This window comes from Chelmon rostratus, chromosome 21 (genome assembly GCF_017976325.1).
Source record: "Chelmon rostratus isolate fCheRos1 chromosome 21, fCheRos1.pri, whole genome shotgun sequence".
NCBI lineage: Eukaryota > Metazoa > Chordata > Actinopteri > Chaetodontiformes > Chaetodontidae > Chelmon > Chelmon rostratus.
Window position 1 is genome coordinate 19,475,180 of NC_055678.1, and position 16,184 is coordinate 19,491,363.

The 16,184-nt window shown below is 42.5% G+C and overlaps 3 protein-coding genes across 4 annotated transcripts; 1 reads left to right on the top strand and 2 right to left on the bottom strand.

Moving 5' to 3' along the window:
- Nucleotides 1-580: 580 nt before the first annotated feature.
- dmc1 (DNA meiotic recombinase 1) lies at nucleotides 581-4,409 on the bottom strand. 2 transcript variants are annotated; one of them, XM_041962777.1, is made up of 13 exons: nucleotides 4,353-4,409; nucleotides 3,954-3,998; nucleotides 3,711-3,857; nucleotides 3,485-3,567; nucleotides 3,069-3,121; nucleotides 2,925-2,966; nucleotides 2,762-2,834; nucleotides 2,413-2,504; nucleotides 2,201-2,274; nucleotides 1,848-1,962; nucleotides 1,624-1,684; nucleotides 1,392-1,508; nucleotides 581-650 (listed from the first exon to the last, which is right to left on the bottom strand). In XM_041962777.1, the coding sequence occupies exons 1-13, from the start codon at nucleotides 4,407-4,409 to the stop codon at nucleotides 581-583; spliced, it is 1,029 nt and encodes a 342-aa protein (XP_041818711.1). The 2 variants fall into 2 exon arrangements, with proteins under 2 accessions (XP_041818711.1, XP_041818712.1); XM_041962778.1 differs by lacking the exons at nucleotides 2,413-2,504; nucleotides 2,762-2,834.
- A 1,090-nt stretch (nucleotides 4,410-5,499) lies between these two features.
- tomm22 (translocase of outer mitochondrial membrane 22 homolog (yeast)) lies at nucleotides 5,500-8,075 on the bottom strand. The gene is made up of 4 exons (XM_041963038.1): nucleotides 7,792-8,075; nucleotides 7,168-7,286; nucleotides 6,787-6,904; nucleotides 5,500-6,622 (listed from the first exon to the last, which is right to left on the bottom strand). The coding sequence occupies exons 1-4, from the start codon at nucleotides 7,879-7,881 to the stop codon at nucleotides 6,548-6,550; spliced, it is 402 nt and encodes a 133-aa protein (XP_041818972.1). The 5' UTR covers nucleotides 7,882-8,075; the 3' UTR covers nucleotides 5,500-6,547.
- A 1,339-nt stretch (nucleotides 8,076-9,414) lies between these two features.
- maff (v-maf avian musculoaponeurotic fibrosarcoma oncogene homolog F) lies at nucleotides 9,415-15,814 on the top strand. Its single transcript, XM_041962595.1, has 3 exons — nucleotides 9,415-9,493; nucleotides 12,538-12,629; nucleotides 12,810-15,814. The coding sequence occupies exons 2-3, from the start codon at nucleotides 12,597-12,599 to the stop codon at nucleotides 13,251-13,253; spliced, it is 477 nt and encodes a 158-aa protein (XP_041818529.1). The 5' UTR covers nucleotides 9,415-9,493; nucleotides 12,538-12,596; the 3' UTR covers nucleotides 13,254-15,814.
- The last annotated feature ends 370 nt before the right edge of the window (nucleotides 15,815-16,184 follow it).

Consider the following 16,184-nt stretch of genomic DNA (forward strand, 5'->3'; position numbering starts at 1 on the left):
TGGTTTTTAATTAGTTTATTTATGTAAAGAAGTAGGACAATTTTTTCAACCCATGAAGGAACACTTAATCCCTCAGTTTTATCACAAACACTCAAATTCAAAATCACCAACTTTGGAGCTACATGGTTTTCACTGGACAGGAAGGGTATGAAAAATTGCAATCTAAAAAGCAACTAAAGCTGACAGAAAAAAGTAGTGGAGTAAAAAGTTAAATATTTGATGTAGAGATGTAGTGGAGTAGAAGTATAAATGTTAATACTTAAGTACAAGTACATCAAATTTGTACTTATGTAGAGTAAATGTTCTTTCCACTCCACCACTGAAAGTAAGCAATCTCACTGTCATCAGGATAAAATATACAAAAAGTACATACAAACTGCTGTCTTTTGTTTAACATCTCTGAAACACAGGAAAAATACCACAAAGTGTATAAATATAATAAATACATCAAAAGTACCACAGTACAAGTTTGTCTAACTTCAAGAATTTCTAAAAACTCAAATAAATTCTTTGAAATACCTTAAATAACATTAAATGGAAGGATCAGGGAACTGTGGTAACGTGGGTCTCCCTTCCTCCTTCACTCTTTGGCATCAGTAACTCCGCCAGCAGAGATGGCAAACGTGGCCTCATTCTCAGGCATATCAGGACTGGAGGAAATCAAGGAGAGATAAATGTTTTTTACTGTTTTCTACTTTTTTTTTTGTTAAAATCAAAGCACAAGTCTGATGTGATTGAGGTGTCTCAGGCCAGGTTCAAGCCCTTAATAAAGTCTAAGCAACCACTTTCAGCTCTACTTACACACCCTGGAACATTTTACACTTTCAGTGTTTGTTTGTTTGTTTTTTTGGCATGTTATACATTTCAAAGCTTCTCCTGTCAGTTAATATGAAATCCACATGCAGTGAGCCAGTCCTTCATAATGCACTGCATGCTCACCACTATGTCGAATCATCCCTGTGTGTCGAAATATAGATTTTCACATCATCATATCTACAAGTAGGCCTATTTGATGATGAACAGATACAAAGCACAGTAAAGAGGCATGCATAAAAAATAGCACACTGACAGTAACATATAAAATATTACAAAAACAATATCAGCATTATTTAAAAACCATTAGAAATCAAAAATAACATGATAGGTAGAAGATCTTATGATATCGGAACATCTTCTCAGATATGGAAAATCACACGTCACTGTGTTAAGCTGATGTTTACCTCATGTGACCACACAGTAACAGGAAGTAAAACCTCAAATGTCATTTGCAGCCGACATTCTCAAGTATTTTGGTGTGTGTCATTATTGTAGACAATAAATTCTGTGTTATGACTCTGAACCGAAAAATGCTGCATTATGAAAATCATATATAAAAAACAACTGCTAATCACCTGTCAAATATTTTGGCAATTCTTATCTCTCCACGCCCCTTCCGTAAGCTGATCCGTGTGGTGGAGGCGTGGGCCAGGATGTGGCCACCGATTGGCTTCTTGGGATCAGCTTGAAACCTAAAATAGGGACGGACAAAAAAAAAATATCTCATCAAGGCTTGAATCAATAACAGATTTTCAAGCACAAAACTTGTCAGAATTCTTCTGAGCGAGGGAATTTGCCATCTCTTACGTCATTCCTGCGCCGGGATCAGCTGTCATCTGGTTGGTGACAAATACTGCTACATTGTACTCTAAGAAAACAAACATAAAAGCCAATAAGACACATGGGCAAAATCCTAAAATGACCCTCATTATTAAGAACATTATTCTTTCATACTTTGAGACCAGATAAGATGTATGGCTGATGTTTGTGGCTTTCACATAAAAGCACATGAGAACACTCCTGGTTCAGACCTTCAGAGATCTTCTGCAGCCTGGAGAGCATCTGGGCCAGTTTCTGCTGCCGCTCAGCCAGCTCGCCTCTACCGGAAAAGTCTACTCTGAACAGAGCCATGATGGAGTCGATGATCTGACAACAGGGAGGTGCAGACAAGAGGGAGGCTGAAAGGCTGAAAAAGCCAGGAAGGAATCCCTACTTTTAAAATGAATGCCTGTGGTTCAACTCTTACATTCCCTTGAAAAGAACAACAGTGTTCATTCTCTCTGTCAAATAGCTTCACACAGAGAACATGTAAAATAGCAGAGGGGTAACCAAAGAAATGATGAATATGTGAAAACATGTTTTTAGAATTCATTCTTTTCCTGACCAACAGTTTGAACACTCCTCCTTCCTCATGGAATTTGGCTGCCACAAAGTCCAACAGCTCCATCTGGTGTTCACCTGAAGAGCGAGCAAGGCAAAAGTTTAACCCATCAAAACAGTTTGACCTTGCCAGGTGACGTTGTTTCAATAGGAACTGCTGTGCAACATCACAGACGTGTCAACGTTTTCTGGTCTAAATGAACTGTATGTTCGCACTGGTATAGGCCCGGGCGTAAAGCACGTTGTCCAGCACGGCATCCTGGTCCACATTGAACCTCTCGGCCATGTCTCTCAGTCTGTCTGGACGACTGGAACCAGTCATGTCAAGGATGATGTGACACAGAAAAAAAAAAGAAAACATAGTGATACACGCATGAACAGTCATTGTGTGGTCACATTATGACACCTACAGAAGAAATATCTCTCGTAAACATGTTTTCAAAACAAGCATGTGGTAGGACGTCATGCATGACAGCAAATAAAAAACAGGATACTTCAGTTAAGTCTGAGATAAAGTCAGTTTGGTCAAATGTTGTGTGGCTGTTTGCCATCATTGTGAGGATACAAGGTGTTCTCTGTGTCAATGAAGATGACTTTTCCGCCTGAGTAGCCGTCCTCACCTGGCAGCTGAGCAGTGACTGGACCAAAACAACACAGGATCTGTTTTATTCTATTTATTTGACTGTTGTTTTATCAATCAACTTTGGAGAAAAAGGCTCCTTACTCACCACAGAGTGTGTGGGACAGCTGGGTTTTCCCTGTGCGAAACTCTGTAGGATGAAATAATGCCGGGGGTTTTGAGCCTGTGCTGCGAACTTGATTGATATTTAAACAAACACATCATATTAAATTATAGGAAAACATCTCCTCACCTCCAAAGGCCTCTGTGATAGCCATACTCTCTATACCTCCACCCAAAAGTTTACTGGAGAGATAAAAGATATATGTTGTAGCATCTGTGCTATGAATAGGAATAATTGAAGAGATTCACCATCAGATAAACTAACTAACTAGCCCCTGTACCTGCTGGGTGACCTTTGCTAGTTACGTTACCATTTGACCAGCTGAATAGATTTTACAGCAAAACTGTAAATACAAACATATCAATAGCGATAATGACACGATATTTTGGGCATGACCATTGGTGGTCTATCGAAACAATCATGAGTAATGTGGATTAAATAACCTTGCAAATCAAGGCGTTGTGTGAGCGTTGTAGTGTAGCCTTAAACCCAATGAGACATATAGCTATATCATGACACTAAAATAACTAAAGTTAAATCTTAACTCAAACTCCTGGCTCCCAGTTGTGATGTGGAACACCTGCTTCCTCTTTGCGCTGTACTCGAAGGCAGTCTGGAAACCAACGTTCTATAATGTAAAGAAAAACATCTGATACATAAAATGTTATCTTTGTTCATTTTTTATCTCAAGTAAATCAGTCCTGAGGCCACAAGGACAAAGCAGTACAGGCTGAAAAATGACATGCAGTTCAAAGCACAAAATCCAAGCACCAGCATTTTCCCAGCAGCCTCCTTGATTTTTTCCACTTTTGCCTCTGACAGGCCCTTGATGTTGCACAAAGCTTTGCGAGTAGTCATCTGGATCCCCTTCACGGTGCAGATACCCACTGACTTCAACTTCTTGATGTCTGCCATATTCTGTGGTCACAGGTGGGGAGGGACAGAGGGATCTAAACATCAACCAAAATGCATGTCAAATGTTGCATGGTTGTTCAAGGTGTGCTGCTCACTCACAATCCCGTGTTTCTGTAGGAGGTCAATGTCTTGGAAGAAGGACTCCTGTTTGGACCAGGGAAAAAGAAAATCTACATGGGATAGTTGCTGAGGACTAAGCTTGATTATTTAAGGGATGAAAACAGCTTCTAACTGAAAAAAATGTGGTATAACTTACTAACACATCACAAGCCTGTCACACTACTCTTTTAGTGTTTTACCTAAATTGCTATTTTGAATAATAAGAGCTTATATTAACATATGTTATGTGTAAATCAGTATGTGGACAGTTTTTAGACAGGCTCATAACTGACATTGCTGGCAGCACACATCTTGTAACTGTGGGGGATTTTTAGTCGTGAAAGAGCATTGTGCATTAAGTTAGCAAAGTTGAAATGAAATGCTTCAGTATAATCTTACCTCGTCATCTTGGAAACCAGTATCAACTTCAACAACCTGATCCTCTCCTGCTTTCATTTTCATTGTAGTATGAGCTTAACGTTGGAGATAAAATGGATTTTACTGATTCACCTAGCTCCTGTCAATCAGCAACGGTATTTAGCCAAGCTCTGTTAAGTTAGCTTGCAGATCATAAACTGCTAATTCAGCTAGCTATATTCCGGTCTTTCAGCTGCTCGCGACATAAACAAGACTGTCAGTAAAACTATCAAAAGCAGAACATTGGCTTGTTCAATAACTATAAGTAGAAAACGAGTACAATCTTGAGATACTGTAAATATAACTATACCTTAAAGTTAAAGAGGACAGCACTTGATTTTTGAGGCGCTTATGCGCAGTAACTAGCGGGAAATCGTAATTTTTGTTATATTCAGGTGCAGTCGGAAATTACACCTGTATCAGTTGACCAAAAATAAACCATGGATGTGTTATGAAATGGACACGACGGACTCAACTGTAATACTTACCGTTTTCACGTGGAGGCGCTAATGTCGCATTCGGTGACTTAAACGGACTTAACAACTCCACACAGTGATTTATAGTAGGTTTGAATTTTCAAAAACCTGCTTATTATTTACTGCTCTTTTTTAATGGGACAGATGGTCCCACTTAAACCCTCTGGGTCCCCGTGGCCAAAATAGAGCAGTGAATGCAGCATCAGACACTCTTTGTAGTATGGTTTAAAAATGCATGTGCTGCATCCTGGATATGGTTTGTATTAATTTGTGGTGTCTTGTAAGCACATGGGGGCTGGTCATAGTTGCATGCATGATTATAAACTTCAGTATCATCACTACCGTCTTCACTGCAGACATGGTGTTGTTGACATGTCACAGCAGGAAAAGCACTGGTGTAAATAGTAACATTAATTACAGCTGCATCACATTTCAGAGCTCCAGTTCCAGCTCTCAGGTAATTATAATCATTAATGTTAATAGTTGACCTTGTGCCTCTCCTGCCAAGACAAGGCAAAATGTCTGCTGTGAAAAAAGGTGTAGATGGTAGCTGAATCTAGCATCTTGTTTGAGATGGCGCTTTATGGGCATTTTTATAATAGTGCAAATACACGGCCAACATTCTGAAAGTAAACACTTGACTTGCCATTTGATTTGGTGTTTTAATTGCTGCAGTCATGTTGAACACTAAACAGAGACATGAGGTTGCTTACTGAACAGTGGTGGGAGATTCTAAATTGCCACATGGATAACAGAGGAAAGAATATTCTCTTAAGACAGGACACGTCACAGTCATATTGAGGCATTTGGCATCATAACTTTATCAACCACCACAACTAAATTTGTCCAAAAGTCATGACACATTTCCTGTCTTAAATGAACAACTTTGCACTTCACATACTGTCAATGGAAAAGGACACAGCAATCTTTGAATGAACATGGAATCTGGTGTTGCTGCATTATACAATCCATGGCTTGACCGCCGGACAAATGTATTGAAACCGATGTGGCCAGTTTGACATGAGAGGTATTGCACTGAGGCATACAGGACATCCATAGTACAACGGTGAACTATGACAGAGCCTACAGAGGCCATTGTGCAGACCACATTTCCTATCATTTAATATTATCTACAGTACCCTCCACGATGCATCGGACCAGTCTGGCTGATATTTTATTAACACAATTCTCCACACAGAGGTGGAACCAGCAAGCACATGATGATGGACAAAACTGCCAGCATGCTGCAAGCATTGCAACGTTCTTCTGACTGCAAACACCAACACATAAAATTGGTAACCTCTAGACTTTCCAGATTATCCACTTGTACCAGCTATCCCCTAAAGAACACATTATTAATGTTGATATAAGTATTTATTTAAAAAAAAGAAAAAGAAAAAAAGAAACAAAAATAGAAGCAGTGCTCCTGGAAATAAGTCTCTGCATGATGTTGGAGTAAGGAGAGACAGTGAGAGAGAAGTGTCAGAAACGCATCGCATCACATCCTCCTCCTCCAATCCCATTAGCCAATCCGATACCTTGGAGTGAGCCTAATGTCACACTGTTGGAATACAGCTTTTGCTTCTTTTATTTTAACTGCAGTTCTTTGTCCTTCTCCATGGTCCCTCTGTCTCTCCTTGCAAGCGGCCACGCTGTGTTGCTAGCGGCCAATCTCAGGTTGATGTTAGCCTTTCCTGTGTCTCACATCTTGCCAGGTGCAGGAGGCATCATGCCTGGCATCCCACCAGACATTCCAGTGTTGGGGCCCAACAGGATCTAGAAGGGAAAAAGTCGATCATTCAGGTTGTTCATTGATGCGATTTTAGGTACGCCACATTTTTTTTCTGCTCCTCAGCCCATGTCAATATTTGCTTCCAATCCTGAAATGCTTCCTGAGTCTCTGCTCTCTCAGCTGTTGCTCAGCGCACATGAACACCCACCTGCCTCTGCTGTTGTAGCTGCTGCTGCTCCAGCTGTAATCTTTCTGTCTCAAACACAACAGGCAGCACCAGGATCATGAAGGAGGTAGTACCCACCCAGAGCGCTGAGCGGGAAAAGCTGAAACAAGATAACAACCTGATTAGTTTCTGCTGTTTTAGATGTACCAGTTCAGGTTATGGGCAAAGGACTTCTTTTTCCAATGATTTACAGTTTTAGACGTGAAACTAATGCAATAAATCAAAGGCCAGACCGATGGCTGCTGCCGGGATCAAATCTACAAATTAGCAGTTAATCTCTTTATCTACTGGGTAACCCAGACACACTGCATAAATGCAACGATAAGGTGGGATGAAATCACTTAAAACACTACACTACTACACCTGTAAAACTTCTTGGCCAGTGAGACAGAGCACTGTGCAGACACCTCAGCAGCAGTGCGAACTGTGTCAGGAAACATCTCTGTCAGGCCCCACAACCTCTCCATCAGTGTCTCATCCAGCTAGAGGGGACAAGATACAGATCAGATGTGAAACTTGTACACAAACAAAAAAAATCAAGCAGCACCTCTAATAACTAAAAACATGCAGAGAAACCAAATTCACATTAATTTAGGAAATTTGTTAAATAAAGTTTGTCCATCCTGAAGTTTCCTACTGCTGCTCTAAACAGAGACAGAATTTCCCTTGTTGCTGTCATAAGACAATAAAGATCAAGATAATAATGATACTGTAATTAACCGCTAACAATGACTAAAGTAGCTATTTTAATTACCTTTTACCTAATTAACTATCGCTTACAACAGACCACGGACTCAGACAAGTTTTGTCAATCCAAGAACGCACACCTCGTATATTGGTAGCTAGTTAGTTAGCATTGGTACAGCCATGTTTGCTAGCCATGTTATTCCAGAAAAGGACAGGCTGGGAGCAAGACAGTGCCACCTATATTGACTTTTTTGCTCTCAGCCACATTTCCGAAGTAACCCAGAATGACTAGCCACTTACATCTTCATCTTCATCATCGTCAATCTCGTCCTCGGGGGGCCGGGTGGACACCGGGCCCGCAGCGGGGGAAAGCTCCTCGATTCCGGCCATGTCTCCTGTTAGCCCGGTCTGCTTTGTCGAGTTTGAACAGCTGTGTGCGCGCAGAGCAAGTCGCTAGAAAACGCGGTCAGTTTACTGTGTTTTTGATGATTTCCCACCGGCTTTCATTAAAGTTAATGCTTGGAGCCGTTCATTCGATTCAACGACAGTCTGAGGTCACAGTGGGAAAACGTGAGGCTAGTCAGGGACGGATGACGCTCGCAGGGCAGGGGTCAGTTTCTAGTTTACTAAAAATTTAACTGCGCCCCCTGCCGCCGCGACGGTATAATAGCAACCTGTAGTGTCAAAAAAATATTTGTTAAGTGGCCAAACATAGTAATGTAATGTGTGTACGTATTGCGCAATATTGAGGCCAGGGCCTGCCTATTATTCATTAAACGGTCGTTTTAGCATTTATCTGACCACAGATTTGAATATCTTATCAAAATGGTCACTTGTAAAAAGAACAACAGTGTATGTTGATATATCGCTAATTAAACATTGGTAAAACACCTTTATATTGTTAGAACACCAATCCATAGTTTTAACACTTATGAAGGCTTGGTAGAACACCATAAAATTGTTAGCACATTAATGGAGTGTAGTTAATGTCCACTAGTACATTGTTATAACAGTAATTAAGCACAACATAATAAGAGGACTGTCACCTGTTGGTTATATTGTTATCTGTTCTATTTTGTGCATGGCATGACAAATTTTGCCAGTGTTTTGCCCTGAAGGGAGCAGGACAACTGCCGGGAAATCTAACACGGCGAAAATATTCACATAATCCCTTTTGGGTCAATTATGAGTCTTTTCAAAGGCAGTCTACCAGCCACCAGGACAAACCAATGAACGGCATTCATTCAAAATATGTGGAATTTTTGCACCTAATCACAACATTCAACATACATTTGCAACGAATTAAACTGATAATACATTTTGGTCATATATAGATATGCTTTATTGAGCACATTCTGAATTAAGCTATCACATTTTTCCTCTATGGATTTTCAATTAGGATTTTTTTTTTTTTTTTTTTTTTGATTATTGTCAGCTATGTAAGGTTCCAGGTCAGGCCATAAGGTCATGCTGTATATTGTATAACTTAATAAATATAATGGAATAGCCACCAACAGACACATAGTGGACAACCTCTACACACTCTTTCAGCATATACAACACTTTTGTATGTGTGTTTTTGCAAGGGGTGTGAGGGTTTTAGCTTCAGTACTTGTTTAATATTTAATGTTCTGTGGGATTTTTTGCTTCACAGTCATACGGCTGTTAGGGCTCTTAGTGTTTATAGTGTCAGTAAAGCGTGAGCAAAGCCCCTCTCAGTGTTTTTTCTTTTTTTTTATCCTTTTTCCAGAGAAATTGCTGTGCTGGGAATAGCGAAGAGGGGGCTGGCAATGGAAAAGTTCTGGGATGCAGGGATTCCTTGTTTACATCCTCCCGGAGTACGCCGCGGGGGCGGGGTTAGCTCCGCCCTCATTCTTTCGCCCCGACGTCATTGTCGCTTGTGTTTTTTATGAATGAAGGAATCCAACCTCAGAGAGCAGCGGAGTAATTCCGGGAAAAGGCGGACTGACATTTTGTCGCCAGAGTCGCTTCGACCCTGCAGGTAAATTATATATATATTTTTTACAAAATATTAAACGTTCAAATATTTAGCTGGAATTCGTTGATAACAGCGGAACACCGGAGGATTTGTATCCGCCGGGGACTTGCCAACTAACCAAGGACAAGGCAGCTGTTTGCTGTAATCTCTGTTAGCTGGTCAGAAACCGTTGATGCTAGGCGCTAACAGTTAACATTACTAGCATGATTAGGATGAACCGGATAATTTGGCCCCGCTCTTCATATTTATACCTCCATACTCGTAACATTTGACAGACAGAGGTGGGTTCTCACTTCCTTATTTAACTGTATGCTTAAAAACAATTTAAATTGATTATTTAAAGTCTTACTAAAATGGATGTCGAGGGCACTCGTGATGGCTGTTTACTATAGCGGCAGCGCCTTCACCCCAAGCTGGCCAGCTCCTCTCCCTATAAGGATAAGGGTGGATTCTGGTTGTAGCTAGGTGAATAAACACCATTTCCAGAAGTGGTCTTTGACATCTGTTTGTTACTTAGTCGTTAAACGTTGAACAGAATAGATATTTGGGTGTTTTATCGTTATGAACGTTGTTAGGTAGTCGTAGCTTGCGTGCGGCAGTGTTGCGTTCACTTGTTGCGTTCCACTGAGGTGGCGTTATTCAAGAACAACGATGTCCTCTAAAGTGATATTTATAGGAAAGTACAAACGTGGATACCCGGTGCTGTTTGGACGAATACAGAAAGACGTGGTCACCGCTTTTTGCCCTGGGTTTGGACTGACTGGCGGTCTTGGCGGAGCTGAGCAAACGGTTTATTGCTGAATCACCGTGACTTTACGAAACGGCGGCGGTCTCGTCGGTTTACAGCCGGAGTCCGCCGGCTGGCTGGACGACCACGGCCGCGGCAACCTCCACTTCCCACGCATTTCGGGAAATGCAGTCGATTGTCAGCAGACTGCACACCGCCTTAACAGGTGCTTTATTTAGCTGACACGGATCGACACCTCCTGTACACGAGTTGTAGGCCCACATGTGCCGTTTAAGCCCATTTCTACTGTTCAGAGGTGAACTCTGTCGCGACAGCTGGGTTTTGTAGCTTTTGTAGTTTGTAGCTTCGTTGGATCATGACGATAGAAAGGAGCACCTCGAAAAGTGGATCTGAGGAAATGTGACTTTGTGACTTAAATGGCTCCTTTTGCTCGTGTGGTTCCTCCTCCTGTCTGGCTGCATGGTTAGCTTGTTGGGAATCCGGTTTGTTTTCTGAAATGATGCCGAAGAGAGCACAAATGAAGTCCTCTGTTAATGTGAGCTGATTATGTAGACTACTCTTATCTACACATCTCTACCCCCCCCTTTTTTTTTTTTTAGATTTTAGAGTTTTGAGCCCTGGAAGAAACGGCCATCTAGGTGAACTTCACAAAGCAAATAGTGGTAAAAATAAAAAGGTGTTCAGTTCCAGAGTAGTAACACTGAAACTGTAACTGTAAATAAAGAGTGATGCCATTTTACAACTGGGGTCTAAAATATAACAAAAGTCAGTACATTCGAAAACAAGCAGGAAACTGAGCGGCCCCAACATTACATCATATGAAATAATTTATATTAAATCAGTTGAACACAGGTGTTCTGACAACAGTGGATTTCCCCAAAGGTTCTGCCACACACTGCTTTTAGAGAGCGTGATCTTATCTTCAACATTTTGTTGTTGATATATTTACAAGAGGGAAGAGATGAAAGGTGTCAGGGATCATAAATACACCCTGGTATCCAGCGAAGACTGTAATCAAGAAGTGGTGAAATTCAACTGCAGCGTGATCTTGTCTAGATCTGTCTGTTTCTCAAAGACAAGGTGAAGTCCGAGGCATTAGCTCACCAATGAAGCGCCCCATGGGTCAACAGCAGCCGCTGGACTGTGTTCTATGTTTCTGGCCTACAAATAAGCTAAATAAAAGGCCATTCACTCAAAAAAAAAAAAATCCAATGCTGTAACACATGTGAAAGTGAACGTATTCACTCTACAAACGCTGTGTGGGAAAACACCCCGTGGTTTGATGATGTCAAGGTAGAACTCGGCGGTCTCAATTAAATCTTAATGCCAGTATTTTTGCTGTGCAGTCAACACAGCGTGGCTTCCCATCAGCACGCTGCCCGGCTGGTTCTGTCCCGTGCACGCTGGTCAGGATGGCGGTGAAATTGATGCAGCTAAAAGTTGAAGTGCAGAGTCATTTTATCAACAGTTCAGTGCACAGCAGGGTAGTTCAAGTTGGCCTACTGAGATGTTTGGACTTTAATCCCACGCAACAACATTTGTGAGCTGACCTTAAGAGGAGTGTAGGAAGTCCCCACACAGTCTGTGTGAACTGTTCAGCAAGAAGAATAGGAGAAAATTTCCAAACACATTGGCGTGAAGGCAGCACAGACTTAAAGAAGCACTCTTACTGCGGTTATTACAGCTCGTTACTGCAAGCACCAATTTAAGGGTCTGTAACAATCCTGGCGTTTTAATCTCCTGTGTTGATTTAATGTCAGAACAGAGCAGCGTTGGAAAAATGATTTAACAGCATTTCATTTTAGGTTTCATGGCAAAAATCATGAGCATACAAAATAATGTTTTACACATAGAGGCTTTTGTGATCCTTCCTCACCTAAACATGACTTGAAGAAGTGAGAAACAGGCCTCATAAAAAGCAGCTTTTTCACAATGAAAGTTTTGAACCGTTGGTGTTGTGTTGACAAGGGGAAGTGTTAGTTAGGACACCTGCTTTGAGCAACCAAAGGGCAGCCACGTGATAACTTCCTCCTCACTATTCCAGCTAACAGAGAAAGGCATGCTGCTTTCAAAACCTCCCCTTCCTTTCATATCAAACCGCAGAGTTTAATGAGAGAGCGCATTTGGAGAAGCATGAAAGATCTGTGGGTTCTCCTTTGCTTTGTCGTGCATGACTGGCTGTCTTGTGAGCAGATGGTAAATGTCAAGCCAGACTTAGACCAAAACAGCACGATGTCCTGAGTCACATGTGATAACATACCTTTTTTTCTGTTTCGTGTCCCGTTTTCTCTTCTTCCAGAGTGTCTGTATCTGTGTCGGCTGGTGTTTGGGGGGAAGGAAACTGAAGATCGTTGGATCATGACGACAGAAAGAAGCAGCAAAGCCCTGAAGGTAACACGCAGCCAGAAAGAAACTCCTTTATTATCACAAGAGGGAAAATGTCAATGCTGAAGAGAAGTTTTACTCTCGCTATCAGTCAATTTTTAACATCGCTGTTTTATTTTTCTTCCCTTCCTTCAAAATTCTTCCTCCCTTCCTATCTTATTTCCTCCTCTCTTCCTTCCTCTTCAGATCAAGCAGGAATGTGGCGAGAACGTGCCCGTCCTGTCGGACAGCGACCTCATGTCCCTGTCGGTGCGAGAGCTGAACCTCCACCTGCGCGGCCTGTCACGCGACGAGATCCAAAAGCTGAAGCAGCGCCGTCGCACCCTGAAGAACCGAGGCTATGCCGCCAGTTGCCGGGTCAAGCGGGTGTCCCAGCGCGAAGCCCTGGAGCAGCAGAAAATGGAGCTCCAGAGGGAGGTGGAGAGGCTCGGGGCCGAGAACGCTGGCATGAGGAAAGAGCTGGAGGGGCTCGGCGCGCGACTGGCGGCGCTCCAGAGGTTCGCCAGGGGCCTGGAGGCCGGAGGGGGCCACCTGCTGGCTACAGCCCCACGCCTGAACACCGCCTCAGTGATCACCATCGTGAAGAGTCCACCACAGCCCCAACCACAGAGAGAACAGGAGCTGTCCTAGAAGGAGCTGCTGGAACCAGACTGGGGGGAGGGACACACAACCTGCAATGCAAACACACACACACACGCATACATATACCATACACACACATGCTGAGAACAGGAAGACAATATCAGTAGGAAAGTACTTAACACTTGTTGAAGTTATGCCTTTTTCACATTTCCAAACTCTGTTGGATTATATATGCAGGAGTCGCTCACTCCTGCGTGATACAGTGTTGACGGAGTGGTGTGTAACGTCACTGAACAGACAACAGCTACGCTTAGTTTTCCAAAGCACTGGCCAGGAACAGTTGAGACATCATGTAGGACGGTCGGACGTGTCCTCTACTTAATGCTGTTTTATGACACTGCAGTTGAGTCGACTGAAATTTAGAGAAGCGCGTTCGTTTAGAAGCTGTCAAAGTTTTTAGAACCGTGATGATAAAGATGCAGCAGGTTTAATGTGAACAAGGCGTTGGAGCACTAATGCGCTCGGTCATCATACACACACACACACACACGCAAACATACACACCAAACCCTCACACTCATTCCCCCAATCCATGCGGGGCGTAGACATTGACTAATTGGACTCTGACTGAAGCCAGACCAACCCAGAGTTACTGTACAACCTCACTGCTCAACAAATCCAGCTCTGTGATTGGGCCACAGAAAGGCCGGGGCTTCTCTCTGCATCGGTTGATGGCGCCCGACCAACAGCAACATGCCAGGGTGGAGCGAACGTGCGTGCAGCTTCCCTCAGCTCTACAACGCCTGCCCTCCTGGTGCAGCTGTAGTCTAAAGTCACAAGCTGTTTCTGCATGTGGGACTCCTACTGTGCAAGGAAGTGTCCCAAAGTGTGAGTCACTTGCGTTAGCCATCAATGAGGAGTTTCTCAACCCGGGTGTCACTTGGTATGCAGACACGTTCACAGGAGAGGCGAACACAGTGACATTTTTGTGAGTCTGTGTTTAATAGATTCCCAAGTATCACTTCTGTATGATCAGCATGGAGCTTCTGCTAACAGTACGCCATGCTCACATTCACTTACAGCTTTGCTCAGGTCGTGAGGAGTTCAGGAGCAAACATGGTCACACAGGCCAGAAGAAGGTTGAGAAACGCTGCATTTGTGGGTCATGAATTCCTTAAAGCTGTCCATTCAGTGAAATGTCCTCACCTGCCACTACTCCCTCCCTCCCTATCTACCTATTCTACCCCTCCACGCGAGGGGAAAGCAGTGCCCTACTGCTCGTGCACACATTTCTCACATTAATGCAGTGCCTTCAGTGTCTGTTGGAGTTACAAGAATGCAAACCTAAGAGGGGAAAAGGCTCAGAACAGACTGTAATCGCTCCTACTTGACTGTTCATGACCGCACATTTCTTTGTTTAGGATCCTCCTGTTTTCTGTGCTCTAATCCCTCACTGCTCATTTCACAACCCCTACCGTGCAGTAACTTCGCTACAGTCTGCCGTGGCTTCCCTTTTTTTTCATATCTGGTCGACTCCCAACAACAGATGTTGGTCATTTTGCTAAAAACGTGTAAAAGCAGAGACGCATCTGGTAGGAATTACGCTCACGTCGATGCAAATCCTCTGCATACATTCCCATTCCGTGTTCTTATTTGTAATGTTTGTATGTGCCGTTGAGAGACGAAAATGTTGAGTGACATTTATCAGAGATATATTCTATATTTTATTTGTATTTAAAGGTAGATATTATGAAAAGACAAGCTAACGAGTGCTGTGATGTTCTATATGTTTTCAGAAGTACTTACATATGACTAGTCCGGGGATATTCTCACGTCTAATTATTGTATTGTGTGGCAACGATGATTACTTTACAAAATGTTAATTATTAGCTATGTAGAAATATGCTCAAAGCCAACGGCCATATTGCTGTATGATGATTTTTGTGTGTGTGTTTTTGCCATGTTTGTACTGGCTTGTCATAGTGGATTCTTGGAGGGATATTATTTTTCTATGATGACTTGTATGTTGTTTGTGTGAAAAATTAAGGTCACTTCTGAATTGGCGGGGTGGGCAGAGACAGGGGGTGTTAAAAGGACAACAGAAAAGTGGGGGAAATGTGGAAAGAAAGATGGCGACGAGGAGGAGATAAGAAGGTTGACGAGTTGTTGAACGATGGGGAAAGAAAGTGAGGCGGTCTGGGAGAGAAGGTGGGAAGAGGTGGTGCTTTTATTCGCTCGAAAACCTCCATCAGTCACGGGCCCGTTTCAGTCCAGACGCGCTCAGACGGGCTCGGATTTCACGGAGCCGAGGCCACTGAGTAGTGCTAGCAGTATCATCCGTAAGCAGGCATTGTAATGCATTAGACTGTGTTGACAAATAACTCTTAAAGATATGAGGCATATATTTAGCTATATGAATATCAATGTGGCAAAGCATTTATCCTCAATATTTTAACGTCTCACATCTGTCAAACTGTGCTGGATGTTTTGTAATACTTGCAAAACAAAAATGGTTTTTGTATTTATTACTTGTATTTTTTCTATTGTGAAAATTTAAGTACATTGTCTATTTTATATATTAATTATAATAAATGTTGTACATATTGTACATAAAATGGTGTGTGTGTGGTTGAGGGCTGGATTGGAACGGTTGCTGCACACGTGGTACAGAAAGGAAGTGGATTTTACAGGATGTGTTGCACAAGTTATCTGCAGATCAGAAGATAAGGTTAAATTTAAATAGACTCTGACCAAGGCTGACATAAGCATGTTCATCTTTCGATCATCAGAAGCATTATTTCTCTTTTATTGTGACGTTCAGAACAAACAACTTGAAAGTGAGGTTCAGATACACCGTACATGCAGTGCAAAACAGCGCTGACTCATACGCCAGTGCACTGCTCATGTTTACTTCAACTCTGCCGGGGCTGCTCCAGCTGTGGTCTGCGTGTTTTCATGCCGCAACGGCCGAAGCCAGAG

Bases quoted from the DNA above. Each gene is read 5' to 3' on its own strand.
- tomm22 (XM_041963038.1), bottom strand. From the start codon at position 7,881: ATGGCCGGAATCGAGGAGCTTTCCCCCGCTGCGGGCCCGGTGTCCACC. The intron at 7,287-7,791 runs GTAAGTGGCTAG...TGTCCCCTCTAG, and splicing joins ACGATGATGAAGATGAAGAT to CTGGATGAGACACTGATGGA. The intron at 6,905-7,167 runs GTGTAGTAGTGT...ATCTTGTTTCAG, and splicing joins CTGGCCAAGAAGTTTTACAG to CTTTTCCCGCTCAGCGCTCT.
- maff (XM_041962595.1), top strand. From the start codon at position 12,597: ATGACGACAGAAAGAAGCAGCAAAGCCCTGAAG. The intron at 12,630-12,809 runs GTAACACGCAGC...CTTCCTCTTCAG, and splicing joins GAAGCAGCAAAGCCCTGAAG to ATCAAGCAGGAATGTGGCGA.
- dmc1 (XM_041962777.1), bottom strand. From the start codon at position 4,409: ATGAAAGCAGGAGAGGATCAGGTTGTTGAAGTTGATACTGGTTTCCAA. The intron at 3,858-3,953 runs GTGAGTGAGCAG...CTGTGACCACAG, and splicing joins TCCTACAGAAACACGGGATT to AATATGGCAGACATCAAGAA. The intron at 2,505-2,761 runs GTATCCTCACAA...GACTGGTTCCAG, and splicing joins ATTGACACAGAGAACACCTT to TCGTCCAGACAGACTGAGAG.